This window comes from Rhinolophus hipposideros, assembly GCF_964194185.1.
Source record: "Rhinolophus hipposideros genome assembly, chromosome: 5".
Classification (NCBI taxonomy): domain Eukaryota; kingdom Metazoa; phylum Chordata; class Mammalia; order Chiroptera; family Rhinolophidae; genus Rhinolophus; species Rhinolophus hipposideros.
In genome coordinates, this window is record NC_138051.1 from 60,960,436 (window position 1) to 60,972,582 (window position 12,147).

General features: G+C 42.2%; 1 protein-coding gene across 3 annotated transcripts in view; it reads right to left on the reverse strand.

Annotated features, from left to right (window-relative positions):
• Positions 1-12,147, reverse strand: part of PYGL (glycogen phosphorylase L) — a 49,048-nt gene that overhangs the window by 14,139 nt on the left and 22,762 nt on the right. For 2 of the 3 annotated variants that reach the window (XM_081049044.1, XM_081049046.1), the window contains exons 8-20: positions 9,987-10,130; positions 9,685-9,777; positions 8,838-8,984; positions 8,337-8,500; positions 7,745-7,859; positions 7,099-7,200; positions 6,825-6,972; positions 6,647-6,705; positions 6,400-6,541; positions 4,757-4,964; positions 3,716-3,850; positions 3,206-3,272; positions 470-642 (exon numbers count right to left, since the gene is read on the reverse strand). In XM_081049044.1, coding sequence (XP_080905170.1) covers positions 470-642; positions 3,206-3,272; positions 3,716-3,850; positions 4,757-4,964; positions 6,400-6,541; positions 6,647-6,705; positions 6,825-6,972; positions 7,099-7,200; positions 7,745-7,859; positions 8,337-8,500; positions 8,838-8,984; positions 9,685-9,777; positions 9,987-10,130 — 1,697 coding nt within the window. Of the gene's footprint in view, positions 1-149; positions 643-3,205; positions 3,273-3,715; positions 3,851-4,756; positions 4,965-6,399; positions 6,542-6,646; positions 6,706-6,824; positions 6,973-7,098; positions 7,201-7,744; positions 7,860-8,336; positions 8,501-8,837; positions 8,985-9,684; positions 9,778-9,986; positions 10,131-12,147 lie in introns of those variants that run through there. The other variant, XM_081049045.1, reaches the window with a different exon arrangement.

Genomic DNA, 12,147 nt, shown 5'->3' on the forward strand with positions numbered 1-12,147 from the left:
AATATGTTGAAACTTCACTGTGGAGAATGAGAACTTGGTAAAAATTTGATCCCATCTAAAAATGTGTAGTTACCAAACATATTGGGATATTTGTGAACCAGGTGGTCTTTGGTTTGGGCGTAAAAAACAGTGTAAGAAAGGTGCTCCAATGTAGTTATATAATTTGTATTTTAGTTTGATCAATTTAAATGGCATTAAAAAGTTCCAAGCAGTTTTCTTGCTTTCTGAATAGCGTTGGGCAAAGTCCTAGCATGCTACTCAATTTGTTATAAAATAATACATTTTGACACTCATGTAACCCCTCGAAACTGACACTTTATTTTTAGCCTTAATACAGTCATATACTGTTCCCTCCCAATTCCCAGAGATACTTAACTAGATTAGCTAACAAAACAAAATCAAAGAATGCTGCAGAAATGCTCAAGTCCAATAAGAAGCTATTTTTTTCTAGAGACACTTTATAACTTACTTTCCATTGGCCTTGTATACCCCATTGCTAGGTTCACTGGATAGGGAAATCTTAAGATCTGAAGGCTCCATGTTCCAGATGTCCCTGGCGTATTCCTTAATTGTTCGGTCACTGGAGAATTTCCCCGAGGCAGCTATGTTTTTGAGTACCATCGCATTCCAGGCTTTTGGATTCTGTAAACAATACAGGCATATATGGACCAGGGCCTGAGTGCCCATCGAGCTTTATGACAAACACCAGGCCAGGCATATCCAAGCACATTTCATGGGGAAAATGACAGGAGCAAATTGAAGTGAATCATAAATACATTTGTTTCACAGTTGAGTTAAATAGGTTAGACTGTGCTTTGCTCCTGTGTAGAGTATATTTCTCTTAAGAAGGAAAAAAAGTATTTTTCATTTCAGAGAAACCATGGATGTCAATTACCTAACTGATAATTTTTGCTATAGTTACAGTGTTTTGCCACGTAAGCCTTATGTCCCATGCTTTATTTCAAATGAGGATACCTCCCTTTAAGCTGCAGGGGAAAGAAAGGGACTAACATTCATTATCTGCTAGATGCCATGTCAAGAGATTTAACCTGTGCCTCACAAAGTTTGAAAAACACTACTCTAGCTCCTCTAACTGTAAGGCACACAATCCAATGAGAGACTTTATTTATCTGTTTCTCTTTTCTTGTTCTTTCTGCAGGTAGATGCCCCAGTGGGTTTATACTGAGTCCCAAGTACTCCATTGGGGTTTCAAAACAGGATCAAGTAAGGCTTTATCCTTAATAAAATATATAACATCCAAATCTCATAATTTTTATATAAAAGAATATAAGAAACTATTTATTTTATAGCCTCATGATTTTGTAAAGAACTCTAAGAGTTCATTGGAAATGACCAGGACATCATTCAAAACCAATAACAATGCATTATGAGTATTTAAAACTAAAACTAAAACGACTGTCACTCCTGAACAGAGTCTGAAATCAGTTTATTAAAACTTTGGAAACTTACTCAAGAGAATAAAAGCTTCTTCTCTTCACATTTTTTTCTTTATTTAAACGGATAATGACTAGACTTCCCAACCACGTTGGACTGTTTTCTGAGCAGTTATTCTGAGTTTTTCTGAGCAGTTATACAATACAATTATTGTTAAGAGTAAAACTGCAATTTGTACTAATGAACAAGAAAGATTGGACCAAATGCTTGGCTTCTAGATGGGTAGCCTTTGGCTGGGGGCCATCATTTTAACAGAGGAAACCCATTGTGCAAATCCAACATTCGTGTTTGCACTTGCCCTTGCTCATATTTTCCTTTCCTGCTGTTTTATTTCTACTTCTTTTCCCCTGTAGCCTTTCCACATACAAGCGTGGGTTGAAATCAAGAGAAAGAGCTAGAGGTGGCCATTTTCTTTCCTCTGTCTTTGAGTTATTGAAGGCTGAATGTGGTTGCTCTCTCCAGGGCTCAGGAAGCAGCGAAAGCCACTCAGCTTGACTCTAGTACTGCCCTACTGGCTTATGGCCATTCACTTGAATTTACTCTGGCCTGTACATTTTCGGTGGACTGGATAATGACTCTAGCAGAAGATGAGTGCTGTGAAGCAGCAGGGGGCTTGAATGATCCTATTTTAAAACCCTGGTGGGATACCTGTAGGAACTACCCTGTTACCTACTTTGGGAAAGGAAAAGCAAGAAATGTCAGGGAAGTATGTTTCTGTTGGAAGTAGTTACTGATGTGTCCAAAGAGCAGGAGGTGGTGATGTTAGGGACTCCCGCTGTTCTGCTGTATAATGGCTTTTTAGTTGGAGGGCAAAAATGGTGGGCAAGGGCAATCGTGGCCAGAAGGCTCAACGACAGGAGACCTCAAGACACCCACCCTGGAGTCTCAGCACAGAGCCAGCTAATTCCGGTATCTATTCGGTGGTGTCTGCAATTCACTAAAAGTCCTTTTCAATCAGAGACGATCAACCTCTCCATGCTTTTACTAAACACAAAGAGGGCTGGGGTATTTGTTAAAGATGTATAACTGCATATGAAGGGTTACTCACGACTCTGGCCTTTGTCTTTTGTTTGGGTTTTTTTGGAAAGCATAGTCTTTCTTGTTCCTTTCCTTCTTTTAAATTCCAAACATGAAGGTTCCCCTCTTTCTATACATTTATATTCTTTATCTCAATAAACTAAGGCTCAGCCTTTGAATCATTTTAGCAGGTTTTTCCAATACTAATGGTGATTGTACCCACTCCTAGGTCAGAATCTCTCAGAGGGGAACTGGCATCTGTACTTGGAAAAAGCTGCCTTGGCGATTCTGATGCACGTTAAACAGACTCCTAGTGGGAAGGGAAGGAAGGTTCTGGGCTTATCCATGCCGGGGTCTCAGTGCCCAGCAGTGCCTGCTATGGGGAAGCCCCAAAGCCTCTCAGTAGAATAAGTGAGTGGGTAAAAGCAGGATTTAATTTGGCTCCACACCCTTAGTCTCCAGGACATGCCCGTCACATGCTCAATAAATATAAAATTTGTGATTGTTTTACTTGGATATTAAAAAATTTATAACTATTATGGAAATGTCAAATCCCAACCTCTGCCTAAATTGGGAAAAGTCAAGTTTTGATCTGAATAACCTAGACAGTTGTCTCACTTCCCTTTTTTGATTGGTCAATGGGGCCCTATTATTTAGAGTTCATAAAAAGAAATAAAAAATCTTAACTATATAGTGAGCTGGTTTTCTTGTTAAGTCTCAGCAATGTACTCACCATATACAGCTGACTGACTTTTTCTTGACACTTGACATAGGCTTCGTAGTCTGCAAACACTTTAAACCTGTTTTTGTGTATGCGTGTGTGTGTGATTGGAAGAAAAAAAACAAAACAGAAAACTTCATTAACAGGTATGTGCTAAGATTCCATTTAAAATTCTCTTTTGCTTAATGTCAGGCATACCAAATGGTTTACCAAACTCATATTTCTATTAACAAGAATTTTAAACAGCCCTCAACCTTTTTCTGGTTTTTCCTACATGTAAGAATGTCATCATACGGATACATTTTAAATCTGGGTTCACTAGTGGAAAGAGAAAAAGAAGACCAGGTTTGTGGGTCTTATTCTTAAAGCTTCCTAGCATTGCTAGCAGAGAATATTTAATTTTTAATTCTAAACCTAGGTTAGTTTATCAGATCACAGATACAGATGGTTGGGTTGTAGTTGGTTTAAGATGTTCTTGCCCCATTTTCACAGTCCAAACATCACTTTCTTGGGGGAACTCACCTATCATGGTAAAATAGCATGTTGATTAAGTCTTTGAAGAGGTCAGGCTGCTGGGGAGAGTAGAAGCCATTGTCAATTTGATCAATGGCAAGCTTCAGCTCTGGAAGTGCCTCGTAATATTCTTTTGCCTTGTACCTGTGGGGTGGGGGTGCAGGTGGGAGAAGAAAAAGGTTCTGTTAGTGTTTGTGATTAACAACACACTAGACACCACATCAGCTGTGAAAATGCATTCAGAAATAGTAGCATTTATAGAAGTCCTTATAAAGTTCAATATGGGTACAAATAATATTTGACTAGATCCTGAAATTCTTTTCCCACTAAATTTGATTAATTCCTTATAACTGAAGACAAAAAGGACAGTAGGTAATAATTCTAGTCACAGAGCAAATAGTCAATCTAGTAGAATACAGTAAGAGTCATTTCCAAGCAGACTTTATGGTTCTAAACAAGCATTGTGTTAAGTGAACCAGTTGCTTTTTGCACCCACAGATCCCCAGATTTGTTCCCACTGAGTGAGAATTTACTAGTAAGAGGCACGAAGTGCATCCGACACCCTCCAAATTTTGTGATCCCTGGAGTTTCTTTGGTCAGCGCTCTTTTTTTCTTGTTTGAACCCAGGTTAATAAACCTATCCAGGTATTAAGTGAAACAAGTATCCCTGGGTGCTTCTGTTATATCCATATCTATCCTCTCCCACATTTCAGTCCATCTCTTTGCAATCTTTAAGGAACACTAGATGGTTTAAATTATAGGCAAAAACTTCAACTAGAAACTGAGTCGCGTTTTGATCAAAGTAAAATCACAGATGCGGAGAAGGGACTAGCTCATCAGGCCGGCTCTGCAATGGCTGATGACAGAGAACAACCCACGCACCTGGGCCCAAGCTCCCTGTCCTTTCACTCGCTGCGTTTAATAAGACTAATCTGTGACCAGGAGGCTCCCCTGACTCACGGGAGATGTTGTGCTGCCACATTTCATGTGGCCCCAGCTCAGTGGGCTACTGGGTGGGCAGGTACCCTCCTGGGAGAGCTGCTCTCTCACCCTTTCTTGTCCAAAGCAGCCACGTCATCTACTCTCATGCCAAAGATGAACAGGTTCTCTTCCCCGGCTTCCTCTGCCATCTCCACGTTGGCCCCATCCATGGTCCCAATGGTCAGGGCCCCATTCAGCATAAACTTCATATTGCCTGTTCCTGAGGCTTCGGTGCCTGCCGTGGAAATCTGCTCCGACAAATCTGTAGCTGGAATGACTGCACTCAGGCAGGCATGTTAAAATTAGTGATTCTGTCCCTCTAGATCTGCATGGATTGCATGCAAGCATTTACCTAGCTGGCCTGTTTTGATCACTAAAGTAATACATGTATCAAGATAAATATTCAAATGGTGAAGGACAGATCTCACTCTTCCCCTTGACTCGGAACCGTATCTGTCCATTTCTGATGTGTTATCTTGGTGGTTATGCCACAGTGCTAAATAACTATATGCTTATACGACTCTCTCTTGATCTGTAAACTTTAAAGACCATCTATTGATTCTCTACTATAAAAGCTGACACTGCATTTCTCTTCTCCCCTTCCTTCCAATTTTTGTTTTGTTACGTTTGATTTTTATTTCTATTTTATAACTTTACAAAATATATTGAAACTTCTCTTTTTTGATCCTTAAAATTCAGAGTCTCTACTGTTCTTCCCTGCAATCTGAGGAAACAGGATTGTCTGCATTCCTTCCACTTTTCACCACCCTCTTTCCACTTTCACTGCAGGGAAATTAGCCACATACAACTTGCTGTGTGTCTGGCGCTGGACCCCAAGCCTCTGACCTTTCAGCCCGATTTACACACAAATTATGCTGCCTGCATCCTCCCACCCCATCCCTTTGACTACAAAGGTCAGGACTAATTTTCTGCTTTAGTTTGAGAGCTTATTTGTGGATTAGATATACTCATATCTTCATTTGCATCCAAAGGAATCTGACTCTTTTTTCTTCATGCAGACAGTTCTTAAACAGTAACCTCAGAGAATCCAAAAACACCTCAAAAAGAGAAAGGTCCTTTTTCTCTTTGGGAAGGGTGAATACACAGCTGGCATTTTCATGTGGATGGTGCTCTGTGAGCAGGGGATACAAATGAGCAAAGGTGCCAGCGGTAGACAAAGGGATGTTTGTTGTCTGTCGCCACGTGGGAACTCCATGCTTGATCTCAGAGTGCCCACCTGAGGCATATCTAAGCCTGGTGCTCTGGCAGCCCGACATTTGCCCTCATTCCCTGCTGACACATGACCAAATGAGAGCTCTTCCTTCCACGAAGTGACCAGAGGAATGTCTGGGAATTGGGGAATTGGTGTTCTATTGCCAACTGGGGCTGGGAACTGAAGACCTTTCCTTTCTCTTGTAGAGCACAGTCTGCACTTGACCAAAAGCTCAGGGCCATCTCCTCCAGCCCCCAGCTCTCACTAGCTGGCAGGAAAATGTGCTTGCAAGTGTTATCTGTGATATTGGTTCTGGGGAGAGCAATCTCATTGTCAGCTGGGTCACTGTAAAAGCTTTTGGCTTAGGGGCTTATTCGGCCTAACAGTGACACCTACCCCAAGTTACTGACTCCCTGAGCTCAGCTGCCCCATTTTTCCATATCATGTAATCTTTCCCTAGAATTTGGCCTGGCCCCACGTTTTGTGATGAAAACACTACCTTTTTCAGCAAGAGACACTCTGTAGTTCTCCAAGAAGATGACTTTCAACTTGTTTCCAACGATGGGGTCGTTGTTCACCACATCTGCTACTGAAGTGATCAGCTTTATGATCATTTTGGCCATGTGATATCCTGGGGCAGCCTTGGGGAAGAATGTCCAACACAATGACGGAATGCAGGCATGATGAAATGGAGAAATGGTAAGGGAGTAGAGCCCCCAATTCCCTAGTGAAGAGACTCAACTTACTTTGCCGCCAATTATAACTGTTCTGGGCACAAATAACTTCTTAGGGTCTTTCTTAATGCCTGTAAAAGATGGAGAAGTGGATGAAACAGAGAGTGGCTGATGGCTGGGGTGGTGAGACCTGTGCCGAGAATGCTCCTTCCACCTGCTGGGTGGCTTGGAGGCTACAGGGCCAACTCACGGTTGTACATCGTGACCACATGCAGGCAGTTCAAGAGCTGCCGCTTGTACTCATGGATCCTCTTCACCTGCACGTCAAACATGGACGACGGGTTGATCTTCACTTTGTATTCCTTCTCCAGGAACTGAGAAAACTTCAGCTTGTTCTCCTGTTGGGACAGTACACGGTGCCAGGGCCCTTTTGACTTAGAAGCATTGGGTGATCTGTTTTAAAAATGGGAACATAACAGACTCAAAACAAGTGCTGGGGGAAGAACCCACCAGGGAAGCCTCACCTGTTTCACATTGGAAATTTCTCGGAGAAAGATGTCATCACCCAGGAAGCTGTGTAACTTTGTCAGCTGGCTCAAGTCTTTCACGTAGTCTTCCCCGATTTTCTTTCAGTTTAAAGGAAGAGGTGACTTAAATCAGGGGTGGCAATCAAGCCCAAGCGAGCGGTTTCTGTCACTTGGTGGCGACTGTTTGCACTCACCTACAACAGGATAGCTCACCTACCACACAGTGCACAGAATGGCTTACTCACAGAAGAGGCTAGAAATACCGTGTGGGAAGAATACTTTGCTGGTATCTTAAATGTACTTTCAGTGGCATTAAATGTTAAAAACAGGAAAGCTACCTAACGAGGGTGACAAAGAAGCCAGGTTTCACTAGTTGCTAATATGACCTTTGTTTTCCTCTTTTACTAAATAGGGTTACCATCTTCCATTGTGTGTCGTATGAATACTGTTAGCTATGACAAGTACCTCATACTAAGAATTTCAAGATGGCCAAAGAGAATGAAATCAGGCACTTGTGGGGCTGCACCAGTCACACACTGATGAGGCTGAGCCTGCTGCAGACTGGATTTGCACATCCTAAGGGCACTCAGGTGCCTCTTGCCTTCCAGTCCGGCCTCCCTTCCTCTCAGCACTTCCCAGTTACCTCTGCTATTAACTCTGCAAGCCCCGGGTTGCAGAGTAGGAGCCAGCGCCTTGGAGTGATCCCATTGGTTTTGTTCTGAAACTTGTCTGGTTCTAGGTCACTGAAATCCTTGAACCTGAAAATAGAAGAGACACATTACTGAATTTGGCTGAAACGGCAGGTCCCCAGCGTACAGAATGAAGTTCAGAGTTACGTACAAGAAGCCAAGTGTAGGCTTAGAAAGATTAAATACAAGCGGAGGGAAGAGCTGACAGCAGCGACAGCTGTCATTCTAAATAGAAACGTTTTGCAATTCAAAATAGAAGAAAATTCCGAATCTAATCACCTCCATATGATTTCCTGGCACTGACATATATACCAGATTTTTCAGCAGAATAGTTTTTTTAATTTTTATTTTTAGCTCCTAAGTCTAGAATTAGGATGATTCAGAAGGAAGGGCTTTTTTCCCCCCATAAGGGTACTTTGTATAGAAGAAAATACTATTAAACACTTTGAGGGGCCTTTCCTCCTCTCCAAAGCAGCCCTGTATTTACCAGCACCACTGCATTAACGGAGCACCATGAGGCCCACCACCCTGGGAACGGAAGCTCACACTTGGGTCTTTACGATGTCTGAGTGGATTTTAGCCACACCATTCACAGCATGGGAGCCCACAATGCAAAGATGGGCCATGTTGATTCTTTTGCCTCCCTCCTCTTCTATCAGAGACATCCTTCTCAGACGGTCGACATCGTTAGGAAACAAGGCCGCAATTTTCTAGCCAAAGGAAGAGAAAGGCCTGACTGGTCACTTTCAAGTTTTACAGCAACACTGTGATAACACTGCTCACTTACCAAGCAAAATCTTTGATGGAGCGAATATAAAACCTCACTCCCACAGGGAGGGGTAGGGTTAGCCTGAGGAGATGCCCTAGTATTGTAGTATTTTGAAAAAGTTGTCTTTACCAGAGTCCCACCCGACTTGGAGTCATTCGATGTATCAATGGTTGACAGCGGTTGGGCCTCACGTTTGGTAAGAGGGAACACCGTAGCCACCCTTCACGTTTCAAGACCTCATTTGAAAAAGGGAGTATGAATCTCTCAAAATAACTTACATCTAAATGCTTCTGATTTATCTCATAAATGATTTGCAAATGTCGAGGAAGGAGCTTCTCCACCAGCTCTACAGGCCAGCGCTCCAAGGCTTCTGGGAGCACTGTGTGGTTGGTGTATGCGAAGGTCTTCCGGGTGATCTCCCACGCCTGAGGGAAAGGGGGGGTTTAGCTGCCTTCCTCTGCAAGGCAGGCTGCCCTACACGTGCACACCCCATCACACGGGGCCAGACATTTCCTCAACTCCCGCCTGTCTGCAACAGAATAATTCTGTCTGCTTGTATACAGTTAGACACCCCTGATTCCATCAGGTTCCTGAATGGTCCAGAGTGTGTGAACGTATTATTTACAGAGAAGAAAAAGGCAGCTGCTTGTAAAACTGATAAAACTTAAGACAGAATACTGAGAAACCTTCTCTACTATCCTGTCTTTCATTTATTAAATAAAAAAATCTGAGGAACAAAAACTTAAGGAATATTGTGAGAAGGTACAAAGTATGTTTAAAATACTGACTTCCAAAGCAATGGATGCTTTCAGTTAGCTGTATTCTGAGGTTAGAGAGCTTAATTTAGAATCCTTTTAGATACAAAAATGGTTTACACAATATAAGCCTTGATACAGCTATTAAGCTGAGTCCCATCAGGAATGTGTTTATTACTTAGTCTTACTCCATGTAAAGCAGTAAAGACGGAGAAATGTCAGCACCAAGGCAAAATCTACCTTTAACTGTTGGAAGTCAGCAACAGTAACTTATTTTAGAAAACCACAAAAGGAGTTTTTGGCATAATCTCTCCACCACAGATATACTAGTTAGCTAATTAAAGGAAAAAAGAAGCCAAACTATCCAGACCTTGGACCAGGGCAATTTTTCAATATCCACAAAAACCCTCATCAGCTCAGGGATGGCGAGTGCAGGGTGAGTGTCATTCAGCTGGATGGCAACCTGTGTGGGGGAAAGACATCAACGTGAAGGTGACTGATGGCCCAGCTCTGGCTTCCTTGGCCTCATACCTGCTGGGTAAAGACCAACAAAATCTTCCACCATCTATGCTATACCCACTCAACTTTCTTAGCACTGAGATGGAGTAAATCTGATAGGAAGTCCTCATCCCCTCAGTGGTGCTCATCTGTGTTCACAGACTCAATACTTGCCTGATCTGGAAAGGCGTCAAATGCAGTTCCGGCACCATCAGTGGAGCCAAACTTGGAGGCTTTGAAACGTCGGATGACATCTTGCAAGGTAGCTGCCACCACAAAGTACTCCTGCTTCAATCTTAGCTCCTTCCCTTCAAAAAACTTCAAACCAGAGAGACTGAGTGAGAGTGGCTCACAGCGTTGGGCAAGGCCAAACTCTGATTGGTGTCTCCTGCCCAGAGAACTTTAAGGCTAAAATCCATTGGGCATCTGGATGATGGCAGGTTGGATGGCAAGCATTAGCCTGAGCTCTTTTCTGAAACTCCATTTAAATGATAGTAAAGGGATTTTAAAAAGGCTTACTGATAAAGGATGAAGGGAATGGGAGAGAACACAGTAACAACAACTGTTTAGAAGCTAAAAAACAGATGGATGAGTGATCATTGAGCCAGAAGACCCAGGAAAGCTGAATCCTGACCTGGTAGTGGAGAAGAGCCAAAAAACAACTCAACTTATACACTGAGGCGCCCAAAGGCTCCGGAAATGACAGCACTGGTGCCTTGGGAAATAGGAGTAAAGATAGGGTAAAAGGTTCGTCGAGAGCCTAAGAAGTGGTTTGGCCTTAGGCCTCATCCCTGTTCCCTCAGCTGAGCAATTTCCTTTCCCATCTGAAACAGAAATTGGAGGTGTATTCTGTGAAGATGGTAGAACAAGGGTTTCTGAACTGCAGGGCAGCAGGTTCAGTTGGATGTGGGGTACCATCCCATACTGCAAATGGGAAGAAGGGGGTTAAGTGAAAGTTTGAGTACTGAGTGTTAAGATTCTCAGTCTCCTCATCCCTACCAAATTTCAGAATACAGGCAGCCAACATTAATTCCACCAGGAAAGAAGCTGCAAGAGTCTTCTCTAGGGAATTTGACCAGCGCAAGAGGGAGACCTAAAGACACTGACATGAGGTGCTACCCCAGGACATGGCTGCACCAGATAACAACAGAGTGAAACCCAAGTATACAGACCCTACCTAACCATAAGAGCTACCCCACAGCATGTGGGTACCTCTCTCTTAAATTTTAGTGCGCAGCTAAGGATAATTAGACATTTAAGAAAACCTTGTGAAAGACAGACAGAGATCAAAATAAACAAAAGCCAACTTAGAGGAAACAGAGATTAGAAAAAAAAATATTAGAAGAATACTATCAATATCCTCAGATAGATCAGAGAAGATATTGTTTTCAAGAAATAAGATTAAGATGCTTTAAGACAATATGTAAAGAAAAAAGATTACTTGGAGATTAAAACATGATATCCAAAATCAAAAACACAATAGAATGACTGGAAGAGAGAGCTGTAATAACCCAGAAAGTTGAGCAAGAAGACAAAAAAGATGATAGATGTAAGAAAATAGGTAAGAAAACTAAAGGACTAACTGAGGATGTTCAATAATTTTAGACTACTCCTTAGAGAACTACAGTCCTGTGTTCCCAGACTGATAGGATACCCAGGCCTGATAGGTGGAAAAAAACCTTTCAAAGAGGAAAAAAACAGGATTCAGACCAAAGATCAAGAATCAGAATTGAATTATACTTCTTAGCCACACTGAAAACTAGAAGACAACAACAAAAACTTCCGGGTGTACTTCATCCAGGCAAGCTATCATTGTGAGGGCAGAGTAAAGACATTTTGCAAGGTCTCAAAATAACTGACCTTACATACATCCTTTCCCAGGAAACCCTTACAGCATGTGCACTACTAAAACAAGGGAGTAAATAAACAAATAAAAAGAAAGACGTGGAATCCAGGAAACAAATGACCCCAGGAAGTAAATGAGCACACGGGTTCTCAGGGTAATGGGGAAGACCATCCAAGATGACAGTGGAGCAGCCAACCAGAAGAGAGCCGCAAGAGGCTTTTCAAAAAGACCGAATGACAGAATGCCTAATGTGTCTGAATATACTGAGAGGAGATTTCTACCCCTGACGTAGAGTGTAGGTGAAATTAGGGAAAAGCACTCAGAAACCCGAGCAAACAAAACAGTTATTAACTCTAAGAAAAACAAAAACTTTTTAAGGAAAGGAAAAATAATCATTATATAATAATACACACATGCACACGCCAGCACCCTGAAGCATTTACGTGGTCATAATAATGTAAACACTAAGGAGCCAGTGAAAATTACGAT